The sequence below is a fragment of the Fundulus heteroclitus genome, chromosome 15 (genome assembly GCF_011125445.2).
Source record: "Fundulus heteroclitus isolate FHET01 chromosome 15, MU-UCD_Fhet_4.1, whole genome shotgun sequence".
Taxonomy (NCBI): Eukaryota; Metazoa; Chordata; class Actinopteri; order Cyprinodontiformes; family Fundulidae; genus Fundulus; species Fundulus heteroclitus.
Window position 1 is genome coordinate 8,777,901 of NC_046375.1, and position 23,510 is coordinate 8,801,410.

Sequence of the window (23,510 nt, forward strand, 5' to 3'; positions counted from 1 at the left end):
CGGTCAAAAATGTAGATGTGTTACAGTACTAGCTTCTCCCTGCTATATGATACTTTGCAGAAATTCTGGACTTTACTTTGAGTTATGAGTTGCGATACTTGCCCTGAGTGTCAGGAAAGCGTGGTCCGCATCCCCGGAACAGTCGCCCAACTGCGAAGCCATGAACTCAGCAACAGAGTGAATCTCGGGTATTTGTTTTTTTTCAGCTTTGTGAAACCTGCAGAGAGGACAACAATAAGAATTAAGAAAGAGTGATATTTTACACAGCTTGTTTCTGACGGAATCTGCACAGAACAAAGAAATCTTCACCTACCTCTTGACGATGTTGCTCAGAGCATACATGATGGGCTTACTAGGTTTGAATTTCGCCATCTCCAGCAAGTCATTGATCAGCAGCGGAGAGGGGTTGGACATGAGCCCCAAAGCGAAAACGGCAGCGTCGACCTCGAGGTCGGAGGTGTCGAAGGTCCTGAGAATTTGCATGATTGCGCTGCTGCACTCGGGGGTTCCACACTGGGCCAGAACCTGATAGGTCAGGAAGCGGCACACGGCGACAGCCTCAGGAAGGGCAGCCCTCAAGGTTTCCGTCTTCATTCCACGGACCGTGGAGATGAGTGTGTGGAAAAGGTGAGCCCTCTTCTCTCCGTCGCTCTCAGGCAAATTGGCCAGTTCTTTCATGAGATTCACGGCCGCGTCTTTGTCCTGAATGGCGCTCTTGTCCTCAACGACGTCCATGTTCAGGTCCTTGGCAATGTTGTCTTGATATACAAACAGTAAGAGATCTGTATTAATGCTTAAAATCTGTAAACCACAAAGCAGTTACTGAAAAAGTTGTCCAAAGTATTTAAATACTAAAATTTTCCCCTCTTAGAGATTTCTGTTCTTATTGCCTATTTTCCTACTTACAACCTTTCAGATCTTCTGATTGATATGAATGTGTCAGAATTGTAGCCTGATTCAATACAAAAGCATGTTTTTAAATTATATTTTTATTTCTTAAGAAAATAAAGTTATCCAAACCCTATTGGGTCTATGTGAAAATTGAAGCCCCACCCCACGCTTTAACTTGGCCACTCCAGAGCCTTCATTTTTGTTTGTTTTTTGAGCCATTTAGAAATGGATTTGCAGGTGTGCATCATCATTCTGCTGCAAATTAAGCTTACAATCTAATGGTGATAAACCCTCCGTCAGGAAGAACAATCAAAGAAACGTTTCCTATGACTGCAGCAAGCCATCTGGTTCCTGAAGCAGCTCCATAGCAACCCACTACCACCTCTGTGATTTACCGTCTTTCTCTGAAATGCGTATGTAACCAGACCTTGCACAAATGTACACTTTTGTCTCGTCGGTCCATACAGTAAAGTATTTTCCCAAAAGACATGGGAAACACTGCATTGTTTTTGGGGTAAATGTTAATGTAATTTTTGCGTTGGGAACGATGCCATAGTGCTATTTTTCTTCAGTCTCTTTCATATTGTATTGGGTTGCAGCGGGGGGGGGGGGGGGGGGGGGGGTTTCGGCGGCCTGCTGATTGAGTCCTTCAAACACTAAGACACATAGATGGACCACTCCTGGAAAAGGGTCACTGCTGTACCATGTTTCCTCCATTTGTGTCTAATCACTCTCACTGTAGTTCTCTGGAGTACTAAAGGCGACTGATCGATGTTAGTGACTTGTTTTTTCTGCCATTCTTGATTTTTTTTATAAATACCAGAACATGATGTGTTGCTTTTTGAGACTTTTCAGCCACAGTGGGATCTAAAGCTTGTTTCTCCTGATAATTAAATGCTAATTTGGAAGCTCCATTTTGTATTAATCATGGTCATCATTTTTTTGAAACAAATCTTTAAAAAGCTGGATTGAGCAACCTATACATTAAATTGGAAAAGTCATCTCACTCAAGTCAAATGACATATTTTTAAAAGATTTAATTTTAGTTATACAGACTACGGGTTTAAAAAATAGAAAAATCATACCTGTGAAAATTCAAAAGAAAAAAAAAATGAAAGAAGCTTTCAAAGTTTCTCAACTGGATGTGTTGTGTTTGTTTTAAGATGATGAAACTGAATCCAATGACTGCCAGTCAATGCACAGAACCATTTCATAACCACACATGGACGGTATTTCATATTTGCCTACTCCTGTATCTTTCCCATACGTGCTTGTTACATATAATTTTTTCTCTTAGTAGGGAGAATGATGAGTAATGTATTTAAGGCTCAAATTTCCCATAAAATTACATCTAATTGTCTAAAATCTTCTGAAGATTTGATATTACATCTTATTTCCATTAAATCTCTGTTTGAGCCTCTTGATTCTTATGAAATATGAGAGGCAATACCCATTTGGATTAACATTTTCTTAGAAAAGACTACGCATAGGTAAATTACAGAAAATAAATTAAAATCTTTAGCTATATAAGTGGGTATAAAATGTCCCAAGGAGTGTGTAAATGAATGTATGTAGGTATGAAAATACCAAGAATACAAAGATAAATAACGGAACAGAGTTAAAAAGACCAGTATCCTTTCCATATACCTAAATTATTTCTATTTAAATATAATAACAATTAAGTAACTATGGTTAAGTTTTTTTTTAAATCACACAACCTGATTGTACAGTCTGAATGATTTTTAAAAAGTGGCCTTTAACAAAGAGCTTACCGTGTTCAAATACTCTGTCATTGTGAGGAGAAACCTGAACCAGATTCAACTCCTGCTTTCCAACGTTGGAAATTCCATATTTTCCCCTATGGGAAAAAATATAAGTAAAGATAAATATGGGACATTAATGCAAAACTTTTTTGTAAAAAAATAAATAAAAAAATTGCATTAAATGATTTGATTTACTTGTGAGAGAAGGGGATGAAAAGATGCTCCTCGGTGCAGGAACCAGAGGTCATGTGTTTTTTCTCATTATCAAAAATGTAGTTACAAGTTTGAGAGCTCCTGAGCAGCTGAGCCAAGGGATAGTGCTGCAAATCAGGAGAGTGGGATGTTAGTAACTTGATCCGTTTAAAAAGACACAGGTAAACTGCTTGTATCTTTACATTGCATCAAAGGTTTTGCATTGTGTTTCTAAATCTTGTATTAAAGCACTGCTGTCATTTATATAGGTGGGCTTAGAGAACAGAAAAAAAATCAGATAAGATTAAATCTGTCACCAATAATAAGTTTTCTGTTTCACTCTTTCTTTACTGCGGCGCTTTTAGGAGTCTCACCATGCCAGTGATAAGTGCCAGAGGGCTGTTGTGATCTCTTATGGGCACAAACTTATCACAGTCGGACAGATCCCTGTGCAGGCTGACGTCAGTGACGATGTCCTGTCTGGCGTTGTCCGTGTAGGAGGTTCTGCACTTGCCGTGGATGGTGGGCTAGCATAGAGATGAAAAATTAGAGAAAACAAAAGCACGCTTTTGCAAATGGAAAATGTGCATTTGAAGTGATCACCACACTTATTGGCAACCAGGTCATAAAAAGCCCTAAAATAAACTCCTCATTGATGCAGTGAGTAAAAAGAAAAATCGCAGGCACAATCCAGCCAACATATATAGCCATTGCGATGTTTATGTATGTAAACTTGGGAATTTTAAGAAAGTAAAACATTAAAAACTCTAGAAGGGAATTAGCTGCAGGGAAGGCAATAATTGTGGCACGGAGGATTTTCGGATAACAGTTGTTTCTTAGTGTGGGATTTACTTTTACCCCCTCTGAATAAAAATGTTTCTAATAAATGTTGGATTTTTGTGACATTTCCACCAGCGGATTGAGCTACTGTAGTAAAACCCGACTTTATTTTAAGGCTTCTTGCACCTCTTTTCCAGGGCTGCCATTAAGTTTAGAGGGCTCTGTCAAGCTGAGCGGGATTTTTCCTCATAAATAACAATACCATGTTCCTGTCTCTGTCTTTCTCCAGCAGAGGAACAGCCAGGGCAGAGACAATACCCCTCTTGAAGTTCAGAATGGTGGTTGTCTCGCCATCCGTAGGGTACAGCTTCACGTCGTACTCACCCTCAACCACAAACTTCAGAGGATATCTAAAATGAAACGTGTATTTTTATTTTTTTTTTAGCTTTGAACCAATTTCCTCAAGACGCTTTCTTTTAATTTGTAGGTTTTTAATATCAACGTTTTCGGTGGATGATCTCACCTTTCCATTTCAGCAGCGAAGGCATCAGAGCTGGCAGCGGGGAGGAACACAGGGTCGCCGTCTGCGCCGGCGTCTGCCACCTCGCTCAGACTGCAGCCTGTTGTGTACATGATGAAGCTGCACATCTGTGGCACTTCGATCTCAACCTGCGCAACAAGTGAAAAGCTTTTTAGTCTGTTGTCTTGTACAAAACCAACAGAAGAAGAAAAAAAAATCTAAAACCTGAAGATTACAGGTCATTGTGAATTATTTTAGTCCTACCTTGCAGGAGGCCTTGGGTCCATTCTTCAGCTGCGAAGCCCCATTGATGGAATTCAAAGATTCGGCTTCATATTGGTATTCATATTTATGCAGGGGCTTATACCTTTGGGCCACTGGAGGAGATTAAATATAGATTTGTATCCTCTCAGTTCTGAATGATTAATGTTTGAAATGTATAAAGTATTGAAATGCATGAAGCAACTTACGCAGACAGGTTGGTTGATCTCCGTCTTGGGCAGCTGTTTGTGGAGAATTAGATTAGTTAGCCTTTTTTCTGCTAATAATGACAGAGGTGTGGACTCAGCGGGTTGTTAAACTTGCACTAAGATCAGACTTGAGTCAGAAATCTAACGGTTTTAAGAAAAGTGATACAGTATACTTGGCTTGTAAACCAATGCCGTTAATGTTTATTTCTTTTTTATGAATCACTGCGTGTTTGTTTTAAACAAATTTAGCCATCCATCCATCCATCCATCCATCCATCCATCCATCCATCCATCCATCCATCCATCCATCCATCCATCCATCCATCCATCCATCCATCCATCCATCCATCCATCCATCCATCCATCCATCCACAGTTCCTTGGTCCAAAGTGTGTCCCAGGGTTTGATTATTGAGTTTTAGGCTCCTGGGGATCCTGCCGTTCTGTTTGTATTTTGCACTTCTTTAGTATTACTTCTTTGGGTTATTCTCTGTAGATTCTTGTTTCTGTCATTTGCAAAGTTTGCTGTTCATTATTTATGATAGTAGTTTATTTGTGGTTCTGTTTTATCCTATATTTCCTGCCTGCCTGTCCTCAGTTTAGTTAGTTAGGTTATTCTTTCTTGCAAGCAATTCTGTCAGATCTTTATTTTCCTGTATACCTGTTCTTAGTTCAGTTAGTGAGTTCTTTTGGTTACATTTGGTCATTCAGCATGTATTCTTATCAGGTACTGTTCCCCTCCAGTCTCTGCCATATCATTGCTCTCTCTCTCTCTCTCTCTCTCTCTCTCTTGCTTTTTCTGTCTATGTCTCTCTCTCCTCTACCTGTGCTTAATTGCTCCACTTATCTTCCCTTTTGTCTGCTCCCCTGTATATTCAGTCAGCCTGAGTTTTCAGGTCCTTCGTTATGGAACCTTACTTTTTGGTCTCCGTTCAGTCATGCGCCTGTTTCCCGTGTCACCTGCCAGTCTGTAAGTTTTATTATTTCATTTCAATAAGTTATCATCAACTCAACATGCGACACCCGGATGCTTGCCTGCGCTTTGGTCCACCAACAACCACTGACCAAAATCTGACAAAGAGACTCACTAGTTAAACAGTTCCTCCAATGAAATTACAAAACTAATCTAATAGATGTTCAAATGTATATAAACTGAGAAGCAGCATTTTGTAAAATCATTATAATGCATTTTGGTAGCTTTAAGCAATATATATAAATTATAGTATACAATAAATACTATAAGCCATACTATAAGTTTCATTTGAAGCATAAATTACATCTTTCCAGGGCGTTTTACATTGCACCTGACTAGAAGATGCCTGAACTGCTTTTTATTCTTATAGTTCATGTTTTCTCAAAGAAGAAACATGAAAAATCTAATGTTTCCCAGAGAATATAGAAAATATGTTTTTTTTTTTTCATTTTTGATAGATTTATTGAAAAACAAAAACAGAACTATGGCAAGTCTGACAGTTTACCAAGAACAATGGGGGACTCTAATGTTAATCAATATGCACCTATCATTTACGACAAAAATAATTAACAAATTAATAATAACAAAATAAGCAATGCATGAGACAAACATTAAATAGTAAACTAAACCCTACTTTCTTTATTGAGAGTGAAAATAGAATAGCTCTTGAAAGCTAATTAAAAAAAACTTTAGTTATCAAGTATCTGTTTAACTCTCGGATCTCAAAGAAGAATGTTCTGTTGATGGTCTATCTAAGGGTAATTCATTAAAACATTTCACTTTCTAACTTCAACGGTTTGGCAAGAGTTGCTTTGCACATCGAATGTATCATTCAGTCAGACCCTTAAACAAACTCACATACAAAGTGAACATCCAGCTCTGAACCTTGTGATGTTTAAATATGGATTATTTTCATTTAATCATCAAAAGCATGCAAACTGGTTAAACTACATTATTAGTTTTGTCTTATAAGTGGGTCAAATGCAGCTGAAAGTTACCTTATTTAAATAAACAGACCAAAACAGAAAGAAGAGCATTGAGAGACAAGCTTTATATTTTTGAAGTACGGTGCTGTGTTTTGGCTGAAGGGTTCATTAAGAGTGAAAATGAGAAGAGCAGAGAGTCTTTGGAGAGGAAGAGTTCAAGTTTAAGGATCGGTTTCAGCCGCACAAGCAGCAAAACTATTTTTGTTAAGATCCCTAAAAAATTGAAAACAATAAACAGAAAATTAACTCTTAACTTAAAAAAAATCATTAAATATGTAACCATGTGGGATTAAATTCCTATAGAAACCGCCTGTTGTTCACCTTTACTAGTCATATTCAACAAATTAAAAATATTATTGAAAAGTTAGTTTATTTCAGTAACTCAATTCACTAAGGGAAACACTTTATATAGATTAACACAAACCAATGATGTCTTAAACCTTTTATTACTTTAATTATGACCCCCCCCCCCCCACACACACACACACCTCCAGCAACTAAAATCACAGCATTTAAGATAAGAATATTGCATCAGACCAATAAAAAAAGTGAACACTTTCATGCAGAAATGGGGGGCTTAATAAAAAGTATGTTTAATACCGGCTTAAAGTTTTCTTTACTTCAAAAAGTACTTTTAGTCTGACAAACAAGTCTCTTAGAAATGCATATTCTAATTTATTTAATATGATTGTATATTTTGATATATTTTAGATTAAATAATGTGTCACTTTAAAGTAACATAGTCTTACAGAAAATGTACTTTCAATAACAGATAACTAGAAACAGTAAAGAAAGGAAAAAAATGGTTAAAATCCTTCTAGATTCATATTTACCTCAAAATGCAATGCCATTGCTTGTTCTTTGATCAGTTGCACCTAGGGCTGAACGATGTTGGAAAATGATCTAATTGTGATTTTTTATCTTAATATTGCGATTTAATGCAATTTCTTTCCCTAGTTTAATTTATCATGTCAACATATGCAAACAAAAAATCTATTTGTTTCCTCGCCGAGCAGATTAGTTGCTAAAAGACCCACAGCATCTAAACTTGGAGCAGAAATGTTTGCGTTCTGCCTACGATATATTTCAACCAAAATTGCAATTTTGACTTTTCTCTGCATTAACCACAAGCAACAAAAATGGCCTCTAGATAAAGATGTTTGTAAACAAGGACTGTTTTAAACAAGAATGTTTGTATTAATTAGAATATTATTCAAGAGAACAGCTTTTAATTGGTTTGGACGTCAATCCTTGTTGAACATAAAGTGCAAAGTCCAACCAACAAGCAAATCTATGTATTAAACTGATTGACCAGTACTTAATGCTATGTATGATTATATAATCTGTAAAAAAATAAGATTATCTCACTGCTGCAACTATCTTCCCTTCCATGTGGAGGCAAACCCACTTTAAACATTTTACCGACACCTAATGGACGTCTGATTCACTAATTGTTACATAGCCAAAAATTGCAGACCTCTGCGATTTGGAAATTGTGTTTTTTTAAATCCTGATTATATTGAAAATGCAATTAATTGTGCAGCCCTAGTTGCACCTGCTGCTTGTTTTAGAAAATAAATACTCAATTATTTTCATATTAAAATCACCTATTTAGTCACTTTATTTTTAGACTTGAAACTTGACTTGCAGGTTTTACTTTTTGACTTTGGACTTGGCTTGAGACTTGCGTAAAAGACTAGAGAGCTGAGAAAACAGTGACTTAGCTCCATCTCTGAACACTGAAAAGGAATTTCTTAATTTACATAAAATATATTAGATGTAAAATAGTTTATCAGTTGTCATTTTTTTTTAAATGACACAAAATTAAACCATCAAAGTGTATTTTAATGCAGGGCTACATTAAAAAAAAAAAACGTATAAAAGGGTTGCAGTTCAAGCTATTATCCATCTAAATATAACATTTTTAAATGTTGATTTGTGATGTCATGGAGGCTGGAAGCTACTCACAAGCCAAGGCTGTACTGAGGAGCAGCAAAAGACAGAGCTTAGAGTCCCCCATGGCGGGCTCGTTGGAGCTCTCTCCTTCTGGGTTGGCGAGTACTCAGTCGAGACTGGCGTCTCCGTCTGAGCGTGGCCGTTTTATACACCGCCAACTGGACTCTTGTCAGAGGTCCGAGAAGCACAGACAGTGCTTTGAACGCTCAAAGTCCACCGCACCTTCCTCTGTGGAGGGACAAAGGCAAAAGGTTTGAGAATGTAGATCGAAGCATACGTACAAAAACTGATAAATGGTCCCTTAAAGGATTTCTTCTTATACTAGTTTTAGAGCTCTAGTTTTGGTAATTGAGAGTTGAATGTGAGATGTATTTTCATATTTAAATAAGTTAAAAGTTACTTATTTGATTTGTGTCGTTGCAGCTAGTTATCCACAAAAATCTTATGTGTTGTCAGCAGTAAAAAAAAAAAAATTGTGTGCACTTTTTCCTAATATGCACTCACAAAAGGATATTACACTTCTACTCACTAACAGTTATTAATTAATCTGTTAGATTAAAAGAGTATTGATTCAGTATTGCACAGATTGATCCAGGGCAACCCTGCAGAGATTGAATTTAGTGCAGAAAAACATTTTGAGGGAAGAAAAAAAAACATTTTAAAATTCTTGCAACAGAATGTGAGTTCAGTTTCAGCCTGATTCTGCAGTCTGAAGTAGGTCACTTAGTGATCACCAAGTGATCAAAGCATGATTTCAACACAAAGTCCCTGCAATCGAGAGGAACACACTGTATCAACAGCCTCACAACTTGGTACCTCTGAGCTGAAGAATAGCTTTTACCTGAAATTCACTTTCATAATTATGCTTGGTTCATTTGTGCAGTTAATGCTCAGTTTATTTTATATGAATCAACCTCATCAGTGTTGCTTTTACTACAATAAACACTGTAAGACAAATTTTGGTCAATTTGTGACTAATTAAATATGCCCTTTCCTCAGCAAATTGAACAACTTCTAATCATGCGTGGATGTTCAAATGTAAATATTGCTTATCGAGACAAAAAGTAGCTGTAAAAGTTCTACTCACTCTGTTTGTCTCTTGTATAAGAGGTAGCTGCTTGTTGTTCCGCATCCACAGCCAGAAGTGGTGACAGAAAACATTTACCAAGCTTTTTTTGGGGGGTGAGGAGATGAACTTTGAAACTTTGATCAACAAACATCCAGAGGTCCATGCAGTCATCGATTTGCTGTCCGAATTTTGGACCATGGATTGATTGGTGTCAGCTATTTTACAAAACAGTTAAATTGTTCCTTTCATTGTAACTTACAATCCTTGTTTCAAATGGTCATACAATGTTTGAGAGATCGTCCAGTTATTTAACTTCTTTTAAGTTTTTTGCGTTACTTTTTTGCATGTTTATTTCAGGACCTGAGTGTTATGCAACGATGAGTTGCATCCTAATCTTTGAATGTCTGCTTGTTGCAGTGGCTGACGATAACGTCTCTAAATACATTTTTTAACCTTGAACTGACCAGGTAAAATGTTTAATAATTGAAAACAAAGTAGGAAATTCTTCTTTTTTATTTTTCCAAATAATAAATTTAGACCTTATTAACAAACTAACAGATCATCATAGGAAAAAAAAAAAAAAGAAAGGGCACAACATCTTAAATCTGAGGGTTTTTTTTTATATCGCAACAAAATATAGGGTATGGCTAAGAGAAATTAAGCCTCATGACTCGAATGACATCTAGAATCCTAATTTAGCAACAATAAGTATTGTCATTTTCTGTCTGACGGTATCCATCCTTGACATTGTTGTGGAGAAATAATTTATTTTATGACATTTCTTCTGGTCACTTAGTTTCCCAGACATTAATTCATGCACAACTCTTAACGTGTCACACTGCCTTTCAATCAGGGTTATCTCTGCACTCTGACAATGCCACTGCAACAGGCCCAATCTTTTCTTTTTCGGCCGTTCCCGCCTTTGTGTTTGGCATCATTGTTCTGTTGCATGGTCAACTGGTAGCCGAGCTTCAGCAGACAGACGCACTCACGTTTGAATCTAGATAAAGAGCGCAACATGCTGCAAAACAAACCTAATTTATTACTACCCTGCCACTGGACTTTTAGCTGCAAAGTAACCCTAAATAATAATAATAATCATCATCTTTGTTTTTTTCATTGCAACTCTCCAGTCCAATGAAATTGATCCTCTACATTTAACCCATCCCTTTTTAGGGAGCAGTGTGGCAGCACACTGCATAGCATAAGGTGAATAATATTTCCCAGCGCAGAACGGCAGACTGTAAATTTGTTCGGAAATGGTCTTATGAAGCTTCATAATTTGAGTAGCAGCTACTTCTCCAAGAGGGATGTCTTTCTACATTGGTGTGGTGTTAACACAGCCCTGTATGCTGATGAAGTTTAGGCGAGGCAAGGCAACTTTATTTATAAATCACTTTTCAGTAACAAGATGGTCCAAAGTGCTGAGGTGTTAAATTTGTGGTGTGGGTATTGCACACTCAACACTAGCAGTTATATCATGTTCTGATCCATGAGCCCCACATTTGAAAAAGAGTGCACTTTGTTTTTAGCCATGCCTGTGCCTAAGACTAATGCTGCTTATAAATAAATTATTCAACACTAAGCTGCTCTCTGTGTCGAAATATTTTCATTTGCATGATCTTCTAATATTGTGCAACCCTATATGGACTACTGCTACTCCTGCAGATGGCTGATTCTTCTGAGAGAACACGTTTTTTTCTGTAAGTCTAGAGTCTAGACTGACACAGTTCATGATTTGACAAAGTCCTTTGACCAGCACAATGTTAACATCATAAATAAATAACAGCTATCTAAGTTTGGAGCAATGACTGCATATTTTGTTCAGATGACCATGTTTATGAGACATAAGAATGGATTTTTTTTTCCTCTGCTGACCCGAGTTGAGTTCAGTTGAATTGACTTCCCCAAAGTGAAGAGGTTTGGATTTGCCTTTAAAATGAAGTAAGGACAGATCAGGGCTGAGAAAAAGTACGATGTGTCATAAGAAAAGAGGACTGAGCAAAAATTACTACAAGCTTTGAAGTTTTTTTGCAGATTAATGTGACAGTGCAAAGTACGGGATAACTTTGAAGATAATGAAAATAATACGTGATCTTATTTTTCTTTTTACAAATAAAGGATGGCCTGCATTTGCATTTACTTTCAACCCACCTTTAACTGCAATTATAGTGGCAAGTCTTTTGTGCTATGTCTCCTTTAATCTTTGCTTATTTACTGATTTTTTTTTTTTTTTTTTTTGCCCGTTCTTCTCTGCAAAGTACTTTAATGTCAGTAAGATTAGTGTCTCTGAATATCAATTTTCAGGTGCTGCCACATATTTCTCAACTGCATTTTTGTTTGAAATCAGTCTGGGCCATCCTAACAAAAATACATAAATATTAATATTAAAAAACATTGAGTTCTAGTCATTTCCATTGTACCTCTCATGGTTGCTCCATCCATCTTCTCATTAACTCTGAACAGCTTCCCTGTCCCAGCCGAAAAATAATTATCCCCACAGCATGATGACACCACCACCAGTGGGGACTGTGTGTTCAGACTCAGGAGCGATGCGAAGTGTTATATTTCCACCTTACATTGTTTTGCATGAAGTTCTTCTCTGACCAGAGCATCTTGTTTGCTGTGTTTCCTGCCTGGCTTGTGATAAACGGCAAACAGGACTTCTTGTGGCCTTCCTTCAACAACGACCTTCTCCTTGCCCCTCTTCCATAAAGACCAGATTTGTGGACTGTGTGGTTAGCGTGTGCATTCGCCACAGCAAAACGTGCTGAAACAATTACATTCTTTTCTCAAAGTCCTGGTTTGGGAAATCTCGCAGCATGCTTTTGTTTCATTGGACAGATATTTGTAGTTAGTTTGGTTAACGTTGAAAAGAGTAAATGTTACACTTCCCGTTTTGCATAATAATGGATGGATTGACCCCATCCAGGAGTTCTGCACTGAAATATGAAATGTCATGACCAGGACAAATTTAGTTTTTGATCTTGGAACTCCAGATATACAAACTAATGACTGTCTGATTATGAACTACCATGATAGGAATGCTGTCAACAGATGGGCGTTGGTGGTGTGGATCTTTGATGTGGATCTTTACTGTTGTGTCTTGGTGGGTTTACTGCTGTGCCATACTCTCTCTGTTTTTAAAGGATAACCTGAACAGAAATTGTTTCATATCACAAGCACACCAATACGTCCACTACTGAATGATTTTCTTAACATATAGGGCGAAGTTGGGTAACTTTTCTTTCTTAATAAATGAAATAATCCTTTTGACACTGCATTTTCTATTTCCTCAGGCTATCTTTGTTTTGTATTACAAATTTAATTTAATGTTCAGAAATATTTAAGCGTGACAAAACAGCAAAACCAGAGGAAATCTGTAGGGTGAAGCACAGTTGGCTCGATCAAAGCAGCCCTCATGCATTGACTAATAGGCGAAACTCCCAAAAGCATAGAATTAACTGTATATTAATATTGTAATATATGGACTAAAACAATGTATTCATTTTCTGTAAATGGCCATTTTCATCAAACATGAACTTGTTATTTTGGACTTCAACCTTTTTTCTTTGTCGTGATTTCAAAGCCTGCGGTGAACCCATTCTTTTCTTCTGTTTTTATTTTTTTTTTCATCAGGTTCTAGGGGATTTTATAAACAGCCAGCCTGTTTGCTCAAATCTTTTGCAATCACTTCATGGAATCTGGCAGCGGCTCCAGGATGAACATAGAATCTGCAGAAGAAGAAGAAAATCATATACAAGCTGAAAACAAAACAAGCCTGAATCAATTGTTCATCAACAGACAAAAAAACGCATGATGAAGGTAATTTCTTGACACAGAAGGAGAAGGACTTGCAGAAAGGCTGCACAGCAGCTCTGAGGGCGCTTACCTAATCAGTCATTCAGTGTAAAGGTCACTGCTTTAATCAACTGACAACACTGGTCTTTTTAAACAACCATTACCCAACTGTTTGCTTTGTATTTTCAAGCATAAAATGCATTTTTTATGCAGCCTCCCTCCCGATCGGGAGCCACGCAGATGGCAACATGACATGAGGATTTGTGAAAGACACGGTAGTTTCGACATTATCAGCTGTGTGCTCTGCTCAGTGCAATCAGAGTTTATCTCAATACTTCTTAATCACATTTCACAACCCGGAGTGCGGCCGTGTTGCTCTGAGCGGGTTTTACAGAAAGCTCTGGAAGCTGCTACTTTAAACTAGATTTTCGGCGTGGTTCGTTTGCCGTTCATTTCTAAAACTGTCCACCTGTTCACCTCTTTTAGTGGATATTCGTGACTGCTGCAGACCCTGGACAGGCTTGACACCTTTATTCATTAACACACACATTTTTATTTATTTATTTTTTTCGCCTGTGTTGCTCCTCCAAGCTGTGCACCCTGGGCAGAAACCAATATCACTCATATTAAAAGTTATCACTGCTCAACATGTCATTTTCCAAACATTATGGTTTCTCTGTAGCCTATATTCTGTACAGTCTGTATTCTCTCAGATGAGTCTCTCTAATAGTAGTAGCAGTTTGTACCCTGCGTTTTTTTTAATGCAGAATATTGCTAGATTAATCCGTTATGCACTACTTTGTGTTCATTTGTCAGGTAACTTTTTTCTAAAATACATAAAAGTTTGGGTTTGTAATTTGAATTTATTTTTTTGCTGTAAATTGATTAAATTAACATTTCACTTTTTAGTCCCACAGAGAAGAATGTTACGCCCATCCCATAGGGAGCAGTGAGCTGCCAACGTTGAGTGGCACACGGGGAGCAATTTGTGGTCAATGGTCTTGCTCAGGGGCCTAGAGTGACAAGCCAGAGTTGAACCAGCAACCTAAGGATTGCTGTGATTACTTCCTAGAGTCCTCTGCATCACTGGGTCTAGATGCGTGAGATTATGTACATGTGACTAAATTTCTGAACTGAAACTATGTCATTTTCATATCTGGGTGATTAAAAAAAAGTGTTTTGGAAAAACAGGTCATGAAAGATGAATAGATTTGAAAAGGGAAAAATTCTAATTTACAGGAAGGATCTGATATTCAGGGTGATGTTGGAGCATTGACGTCTCAATATTATCTCGTGATTGTGAATTTCTATGTCCTTATGCAGCTATGTGGAATGTTCTTAGTGAACAATCATGTCTGAGAATATTTTAATAAAAGAAATGATGAGTATGATTTTGTCACAGTTTCAAGTTTCGTATAAATCTTTGAGTTATTAGCGAGAACACATCTTTTTTAGAGAGAAATTGGTTTCGGCCTTTTCATTCATGCTGAAAAATTTAAGAGTTTGATTTAGATTTGGGGGCGACGTCAGCTGTTGGATCAAGATGCATAAAGGTTTGGGAGAAAAGGGGATTTTTATTTCACATACTAGCATGGTCCTGTTGCATTAATCTTATGAGGTCATTTGCAAAAAATAAAGTTGCAGCCTTTTGACAAGACCTCTTGCTGTTTTTTAAAGAAGACAAAAGTCATTCTCTTCTCTCGGTCATATTTGTGCAAAGAAAATGTGTCTAGTGCACTATCTCCCAGAATAACCTAATTTTCAGAGTGCATCTTGGAATGGGGTTTGCATGTCACAATTTTTTTTTCGCTAATCAGCAATATAAATATTACAGCATAACCAAGAAACAATGAAAACTTCCTAAATCACCTAAAACCAGCCTTCTGCATCACTTCATGCTGCTTTCTCCTGCAGATTGTTGACCTATTAGTCAATCAAGTTGAGCAAGCATTGGCTGAAAGTCCAGACACAATGAAGTCATGCAAGCGGTATCGCCGTGTCATAAACCCGTTCACCAAATTGTTCTTTAGCTTTATCAAGAGCTGACAGACAGCACTCAGACCGGACCTGACTGCACTTATTGAACCTTTCCATAGCAGATCAAAGTTTATTCGTAACAGATAAAGTATCCCAGGATTCAAACGTTCACATTCATTTCTGCACTATTAGCATTTTGATGCTCAAAGGTAGATATTTTTAGAACAGCACATACTGAGCCTAAACTAACATTTACCTAAAAGGTTTGTGTAGGTGAAAGCAATTTTAGTAATCATGAAAAAGAAAACATATAGCACACTTTAAGGCCCATCAGTGTCAAATTATATTATTTACACTGAAAGTCATATGGCAAGTTTACATATAATTTGTGTCATCTGTGATGCTGTTAAGGCCTTACTATTGCTGACAGTGTAGTTTGTTCTGTTTTACATTTCATCTTGAACAAAATTTTAAATAAAACAAAAACACATGGTTGATTCACAGATGTTAGATTTATAACGTAAACTGGTATTTTCCACCTCAACAGCATTTTAATTCAATTCAATTCAATTTTATTTATATAGCGCCAAATCATGAAACATGTCATCTCAAGGCACTTTACAAAGTCAAGTTCAATCATATTATACAGATTGGGTCAGATTATACAGATTGGTCAAAAATGTCCTATATAAGGAAACCAGTTGATTGCATCAAAGTCCCGACAAGCAGCATTCACTCCTGGGGAACCGTAGAGCTACAGGAAGAGTCATCTGCATTTTACAACACATCATTTTCCTCAATAGAAAGTGGAGATATTGACTTGGAGCCAAATCAGACCATCCTCCTATTTGGAAATCTGTTGAAAAACTGACATTCAGCACATGCATTCACTCCCAGTCACACTAATTGTTTACATTGTTTTACATTGTTTACATTTCAACTGTTCACATAAATCACTGCTGCATCTTTATCCTGAAATTTAGTGCAATTTACTGTGATTTTTCAAGCTGTATGCAAACAAAATTTTGTTCTGTATGCACTTTGTGCATACAAAATGACAAATAAAGCCATCTAAGTCTAAGTCACTAAATGATGACCAATTCAACTAGTAGTTTCTGCTGGAATAAACTTGATTTAGTCACAACTTCTCTGTCCCCACAAGAAAATGGAAAATTAAACTAACTCTAGCTTTGCCTATGGCTGAAAAAATAAAGATTTACCATCTTAAATTTAAATATATATAATAAGATGATAACTTACTCAAAGTGCTCTGTCACCTCGAAGCAGAGGAGGTCCATCTTAAAATAAAAATGTTGATCTGATGCTTCTTATTCTCTGCTTGCCTCTCTTTGGATGCCCTTTCTTCAGTTTGCACTCCAATTATGTATTCACCCTTGGATGACATCTTGCACAGCAAATTGAGAAGCAGGGTTAAAAGGTTACATCTTTTCAAGGTTAATTCACTTACCGACAAGTTTGGAAATCACACATAATACCCAAGAATATATCTCACCGGGCAAGTTTCAAGAGAATGAGGCCTCCGCCACACAACTGCGTTATCAGTAGTTCACATAAGGTAAAGAAAATATATGGAAAATGATTTAAAATTAAATAAAGCAGTTTTTATGTAGCTTTTGAATATTTAAAAGATAACCAAAAACAGAGGAATTACCATCAGAGTAACATTAATTTGTAATTTGATTTGATTTTTGAAACTTGACATTTTTCACATGTAGTCCAAGACAAATTTACCCTATGGGGACAATAACGTATAATCTAATCTAATCTAATCTAATCTAGTCTAATCTAATCTAATCTAATCTAATCTAATCTAATCTAATACTGAATGACGTTTTTAGATTTTATTTAAATTCCAATAGTAATAAGTAACATACACATTGATTGTCATCAGTGGTGTCCTGATACCGATGTCGGTATCGGGCCCGATACCAGCGTCAAATATTCATACTCGTACTTGTAAAAGCCACCCGATAATCTGAACCGATGCTGCGACCCAAAGGCTAGACACCACTCTATACTAGGTAGTGATGCTGACCCTCCAAAAGAAAAAGGAGCGAAGATAACTGAAGCTCTAACCAGTGATATGATGTTAAGTTATTTGTGATCTATAAGTACCGATTTATTATGGACTCAGTATCGGTACTTGGAATCGGCAAGTATCTAAACTAAAGTCCTCGTACTTGTACTTGGTCTGGAAAAAACTGGTATCGGGACACCCCTATACTGTCATGGATGAACAATATATCTTACTAATACATAAATAAGTAATACGAAGATAAAAAGAAGGCTACACATCTACCGTCAGTTACTCACTTACTAAATGTAAAATAACTGGAGCTGTGACAAAGATGGATGGATGAGGAGCCGAATTTACTTTGTCAGGACAAACAATAGAGAGGATGGAGAAAGAAGTTGAAAATCAGATTTGAGCCCTGCAGAGAACATGGCATCTGTCCTCCATGGCAATGATTTATTTCAAGGGATTTCAACACAACCGCTGGAGCGGCTGCAGTGTTTGGATAACAGGAGATATCCAAACACTGCTGCATTTAACAGTAGGGAAAGAGGAATTGTAGAGAGTTAATATTAAGTCCGATTCTGAAATGCTTAAAAGGTGTCATACTTCGTAGTACATCTTATATTGTAAATCTACCCTGACTGTGCAGTCTCTAATTCTTATTTTATGGTTTTCCATGTTTTACCCGTGCGCGTCTCTGCAGGCTTTCATTCACCTTTAACTTTCCTGCTGGAATGGCTGAGTTTCCCCGCTGTGGGGCAATCAAGCATGTTTCTATTCTATTGTTTCATTTTATCTCACATCACGTCTATTTTATCTGATTTTTATGTGTCATCACTGACTATAATTACCTTTAATCCACATCATCAGAGCATTTTTATCCATTCTAATGAACGGCTTTATCTGGAAGCTTCTGGCGGTGCGTGCTCTGCAGTGACAGTCGACCAGGTGCAATAAAATGTGCAGTGGAGCAAAAGTGAAAAGAAACCTTATCAGCAGCAAACAATTGCACTGTTTGCAGCCTAATAATGTAATTTCACTGTTAACTCTAAATTGAACAAGTCTGGATGTTGAGAGACCATTTTCCCCACAAAGTAAATTAAAGGGTTTATTCTCCATAGGCAGTTATTGAAAGTTGTGTTTGATGCTTCTTTGGTATTATATACTTTATAGAATACTTATATCAGTTTTGGTAAAGATGTGAAGTTATTTCTAGTTGGTAAATGTTTAATGTACATGCTTTTTGTGTGTTTTGGCATAGACATTTAGGGAGACGTATTCTTTTGGCAGTGGTACAGCTAAGCTGGTGCAGCAGTCATAAAATCAACATGTGGCTCAGAAGTAGTTGGCCCAAGCCTCTGCGCCACCTTTTCGGTCAGTGAATGCACCATTCCTGACCGCCAACACACTGAATAGTACTTCTCGGTGGGGAAGTTTTTACTGAGGGACAATAAGTTAAAGTTGGCTGTATTTAGAATCAGTAAGCAGGGTAAAGATGAAGTCAAAAGTACTTTATTTCGTGTTGGAAGTTGTCGCTTGGATCTGGAAATGATCTCACACCTGAGATGAGCTCATTCACGCTGCAAGTCAGAAAATCTGCGGGATTTGCTCATATTTGTGTATTTTTAATCTGTTAACAAAGTGTTTCTTTCCGTTCTATGTGTTCTATCTGTATCTCAGTTCCCAGATGTAAAACATGTAGAAAACATGTGGGGAGAGCTGAAGACAAGAGAGCAGAGTACCAAGGATTCTGGATGATCGCGAGGAATAATGCAAAGAAGAATGGTGAAAGATCTCACTCTTTGTGTCCACCAACCTTGTCAAATGTTATAATAGACTAAGCACAATCCAATTGGCTAAATTGGGTTTATACAAAGACGTATCCTTTGTGCAAGAAGTTTAAACTCTCTTTTCCTCTCTGAACAAATGTATTTAAGTTAAAGGTGTTTTTTTTATGTATTTCTCAATGTGATATGCTGCTGCAAGGGTTTTTATACATCTTTACTAGGGGTGCCAATATGGAGGGCAATTTACATTTTATCCCAAGCATTAGTGAGAAGTTGCTTCGGAAGGGAGAGTGGTTCATAACATGTCATAAAATGCAATCCAACATATACAGCCCATGTTCTGCTAATGTAGATTTCACATTAACATGTGCCACTGACCTTATGGTCGGACCTTTAGATGCAACACTGCATGGCTCTTACATCTTTTAAATTTACCTGTATGTTTGCAACAACCTCAAAAGCAGCTGAGGGAGCGCTACCTTACCACATTCAAGTTAAACTGAATACAGTAGTAGCATCTGTTATCGACAGACAGCCATTGATGGGAGCAATGCCCCATACCTTGTTTAATGTAAAGAAAGCCGGATCAATAACTAACCAAGGCCTTGTTGCAAATGAAGCGGAAGAGTAAATATACTTTGTGCCCAGGAGGAAGGGCGAAGGGTCAGAGAGAAGAGAAGCATGAAGATGTGAAGAGAGATTTTAACAGAGAATAGAATAATGATTTATTGATTTCTTTCTCATGAGAAATTTTTGAGAACATCTAGTTAAAAAAAACAACAACACAGATATAATGTAAAAGATTACTCCTTCCTGTTGTATGTAGATGGCTGCTGCATCTGCTGCTGTTAATAATAATAATAATAATAATAATAATAATAATAATAATAATAATAATAATAATAATAATAATAATAATAATAATAATTTAGCTTTTATTGATTGTTTTAAGTTTTCCAACAAAATTAACTTCCAAATTCCCTTATATAAAAAATGTGGTGACATGAAAAATAGTTATTTATTTAATTTTTATCCAACTCAAAGCACATTTATTATATGAACGTTGATTGGAAATTGTGTTGAAATTTGTTTCTTTGTTTGTTTTGTGGTAAAAAAAATTTTTTTGTAATAAACCATTAGTGATTGATAAAATGGGATGATTTAGCGTGGCACCACTACATCCTAACAAGGTAAACTCTTTTATAATTGGCTGGAAGGGGTTTGTTCCCACGACCACCCCTACTGTATCTAAGCAGGCCTGCCTCGTCCTATCAAGCCCACCTATCAGAGCTGACCTACCTACTTAACATCCAGCCCACCTAACATTATCCTAAAGCAGAAAGAAGAGCCACTAGCACCCTCTAGTGGCAATTTGCATCCCCACTGACCTGTACACTTTGGTACAGTATATTGCCATGATTTTGTCTTTATTTTTGTCCTGCTCGTGCAAATATGTACAATTGATTTCAATATTAATTGATTTCAACATTAATTGCATTAAATTTATATGACAACTGGCAGGGCTTCATTTTTTTTGGCAATTTGTTTTTAGGAATTATGATGGCTTTTCTTTATAATTTGACTACTTTTAAGTAGTCAAATTAGCTTAATTACCATTAAGCTTTAAACAAAAATGAATGTGAAAGCTTTGAGCAAAAAAAACCCCAAAAAAACAACATGATTCTATAGTTTTTCGCAGCTAAACCTCAAAAGAATAATTTTCTGCATGACTTTTACCCTCTCTCATCCTGTGGAGGAATTGTTGCCGGCTCTTTTTTTGCCTGCATGACTTCATGTTGACCAAGCTTCAGCTTGCTGACAGATGAATGTGAGGTGAACAGTTTGGCTGCACAACAAGCCCCAACCATTAGGGTGGAGTTAGTGGGAGATGTTTTTGTGCGTATGCTGTGTTTGGTTTTCACAAAACCTGGTTCTTTAGATTATAGTCAAGTGTCTTTAATTTGGTCTCATCTTAACCCGAGGACCATTGTTTAAGAAATACTCATGTTCAGTATGTAACTACATTAGCAATAGCAAGTTGTGTTGTCTTATGCTTTTTTTCTTCATTTTTTTTGTATAATATTTCTAAGTGTAGCACAGCAAACCATATGTTGTTTAGAAATAGCTTATAACTCTTTTTCAAATGACTTGGCAGCAACAATTAGCACTCTAAAGCATTTGCTGTTGTCGTTCCTTTTTGGCATTGTGTTAATACACAACCAAAGGCTCTAAACCAGCAACGTGGTCCTAATATTCTGGACATAGAAAAGGCCTTTGAATATATCATTTTCTGCGTCATTTTAGCGACGTCAGACTGTCAATATCAGGTTTCAATCTAGGGCGCAGCGACAAAAGCCACTTCATACCGCTCTATTACAAATCCCCTTCTCCATCTGTATTCTACTCACTCTCAGGTCTAGATAAACACCCCGTGTGTTTACAGAAACAGGTGTCGGGCTTCAGCAGGTTGTACGCACACGCACGGAGACATACACTCATGGTTAATTATTTATCCTCCCACTGTAACACTGACATACACACCATCCTGCGGTGTCACCAGAGAGGGTTCTGATGAACAATCAGGAGAAAAGCCCTGATAGAAGGCGTACAGATATATCCTAGGAAATAAGAATACAACTGAAACGGTCATTTATTTTTAGAAGATTTAGTAAAAGTTTAAACTGTGGAAATCAAATGTTACATAGATTCTTTTCATTAAAAAAAGATGTATTTCAAGCATTTATTTCTTCTAAATTTGTTGAAAAAGACTTACAGCTAGTGAAAACTCAAAATTCAGTTCAGAAAATCGGAATATTATATAAGACCAAGTACAAAAAAAATCCCTTTGTGATGAATAAAGTATTATTGAAATGAAAAAAGAAATTCATCTTAAAAGTATTTAGATAATTAAAAAGTTATCTGAATTATTTTTTCTGGTAGTCAGCTGCACTGACTTTGTCCTTGTTAAAACACAGTGGTACAGTAAGAGTAGATGACTTGGATCCCCAAATCATCACCCACTGTGGAAACCACCCACGGGATCTCCAGTGCCTCTCCACTCGTCCTCCTCACTCTGGGAGCTAGATTTCCAAATGAAATCCAAAACTTAATTTAATCTTTAAAAAGTGGACTTTCGATCACTGAGGAAAATATCCTGTCCCTTTTCTCTTTAGCCCAGGTGAGGTGTTTCTAATGCGTCTCTGGGTTGGGAGTAGTTCAAAAGCAGAAATGTGACAGATGCAGTCCCTGTCCTGGATATATCTGTGTGTGTGTGGAGCTGCTGACATGCTAGCAGCTCTGGCTCCAGCTACAATCTCTTCAAACCCAGCAATGGCTTTGGTTCACAATCCCATCAAGGCTGTAGTTAACCCTCTTGTTTGTGGATCTTTCTCTACCATATTCTTTTCCTTCCACCAAACTTTCCCCCAATATGCTCAGATGCTTAGGGTCAGTGAATGTGCAGTTTACAATTTTAAATGTTTTGATGACATCAAAAGCTGGATGACTTTAAATTTCCTGCACTTAAATTCTGACAAGACAGAAGTTGTAATCTTTGGACCAGAGTCCTCAAAAAATAAACTTCTTAATCAATCACTTAATCTGGGTGGCATTAACTTGGCCTCTGGTAATAAAGTAAAAAAATCTTGGTGTTATTTTTGACCAAGACATGTCATTTAAATCCCATATTAAACAGGTTTCCAGATTTTCCTTTTTTCACCTCAGGAATATTGCCAAAATTAGAAACGTTCTGTCCAGGAGTGATGCTGAAATACCAGTCCATGCTTTTGTTACTTCAAGGCTGGACTATTGTAATTCTTTACTATCAGGAAGTCCACAAAATGCAGTTCGAAGTCTTCAGCTGATTCAAAATGCTCCAGCAAGAGTTCTGATGAAAATCAACAAGAGGGATCATATTTCTCCAATTTTAGCTTCCCTTCATTGGCTTCCTGTTAAATCAAGAATAGAATTTAAAATTCTTCTTCTAACGTATAAAGCCCTTAATAATCAAACTCCATCATATATCAGAGCACTTGATTACCCCGTATGTTCCTAACAGAGCACTTCGCTCTCAGACTGCAGGTCTGCTGGTGGTTCCTAGAGTCTCTAAAAGTAGAATGGGAGGCAGATCCTTTAGCTATCAAGCTCCTCTCCTGTGGAACCAACTCCCAGTTTTGGTCCGTGAGGCAGACACCCTATCTACTTTTAAGAATAATCTTAAAACTTTCCTTTTTGACAAAGCTTATAGTTAGAGTGACTTAGATTACCCTAAACTATCTCTGTAGTTATGCTGCTATAGGCTTAGACTAC

General features: G+C 37.0%; 1 protein-coding gene across 1 annotated transcript in view; it reads right to left on the reverse strand.

The window, feature by feature from the left end:
• Nucleotides 1-9,682, reverse strand: part of apobb.1 (apolipoprotein Bb, tandem duplicate 1) — a 28,722-nt gene extending 19,040 nt beyond the window's left edge. The window contains exons 1-11 of the mRNA XM_012869050.3: nt 9,618-9,682; nt 8,543-8,758; nt 4,617-4,649; nt 4,411-4,523; nt 4,150-4,295; nt 3,889-4,036; nt 3,221-3,373; nt 2,850-2,974; nt 2,664-2,749; nt 314-758; nt 103-217 (exon numbers count right to left, since the gene is read on the reverse strand). Coding sequence (XP_012724504.2) covers nt 103-217; nt 314-758; nt 2,664-2,749; nt 2,850-2,974; nt 3,221-3,373; nt 3,889-4,036; nt 4,150-4,295; nt 4,411-4,523; nt 4,617-4,649; nt 8,543-8,594 — 1,416 coding nt within the window. The 5' untranslated portion in view covers nt 8,595-8,758; nt 9,618-9,682. The remainder of the gene's footprint in view (nt 1-102; nt 218-313; nt 759-2,663; nt 2,750-2,849; nt 2,975-3,220; nt 3,374-3,888; nt 4,037-4,149; nt 4,296-4,410; nt 4,524-4,616; nt 4,650-8,542; nt 8,759-9,617) is intronic.
• Between the last annotated feature and the right edge of the window lie 13,828 nt (nt 9,683-23,510).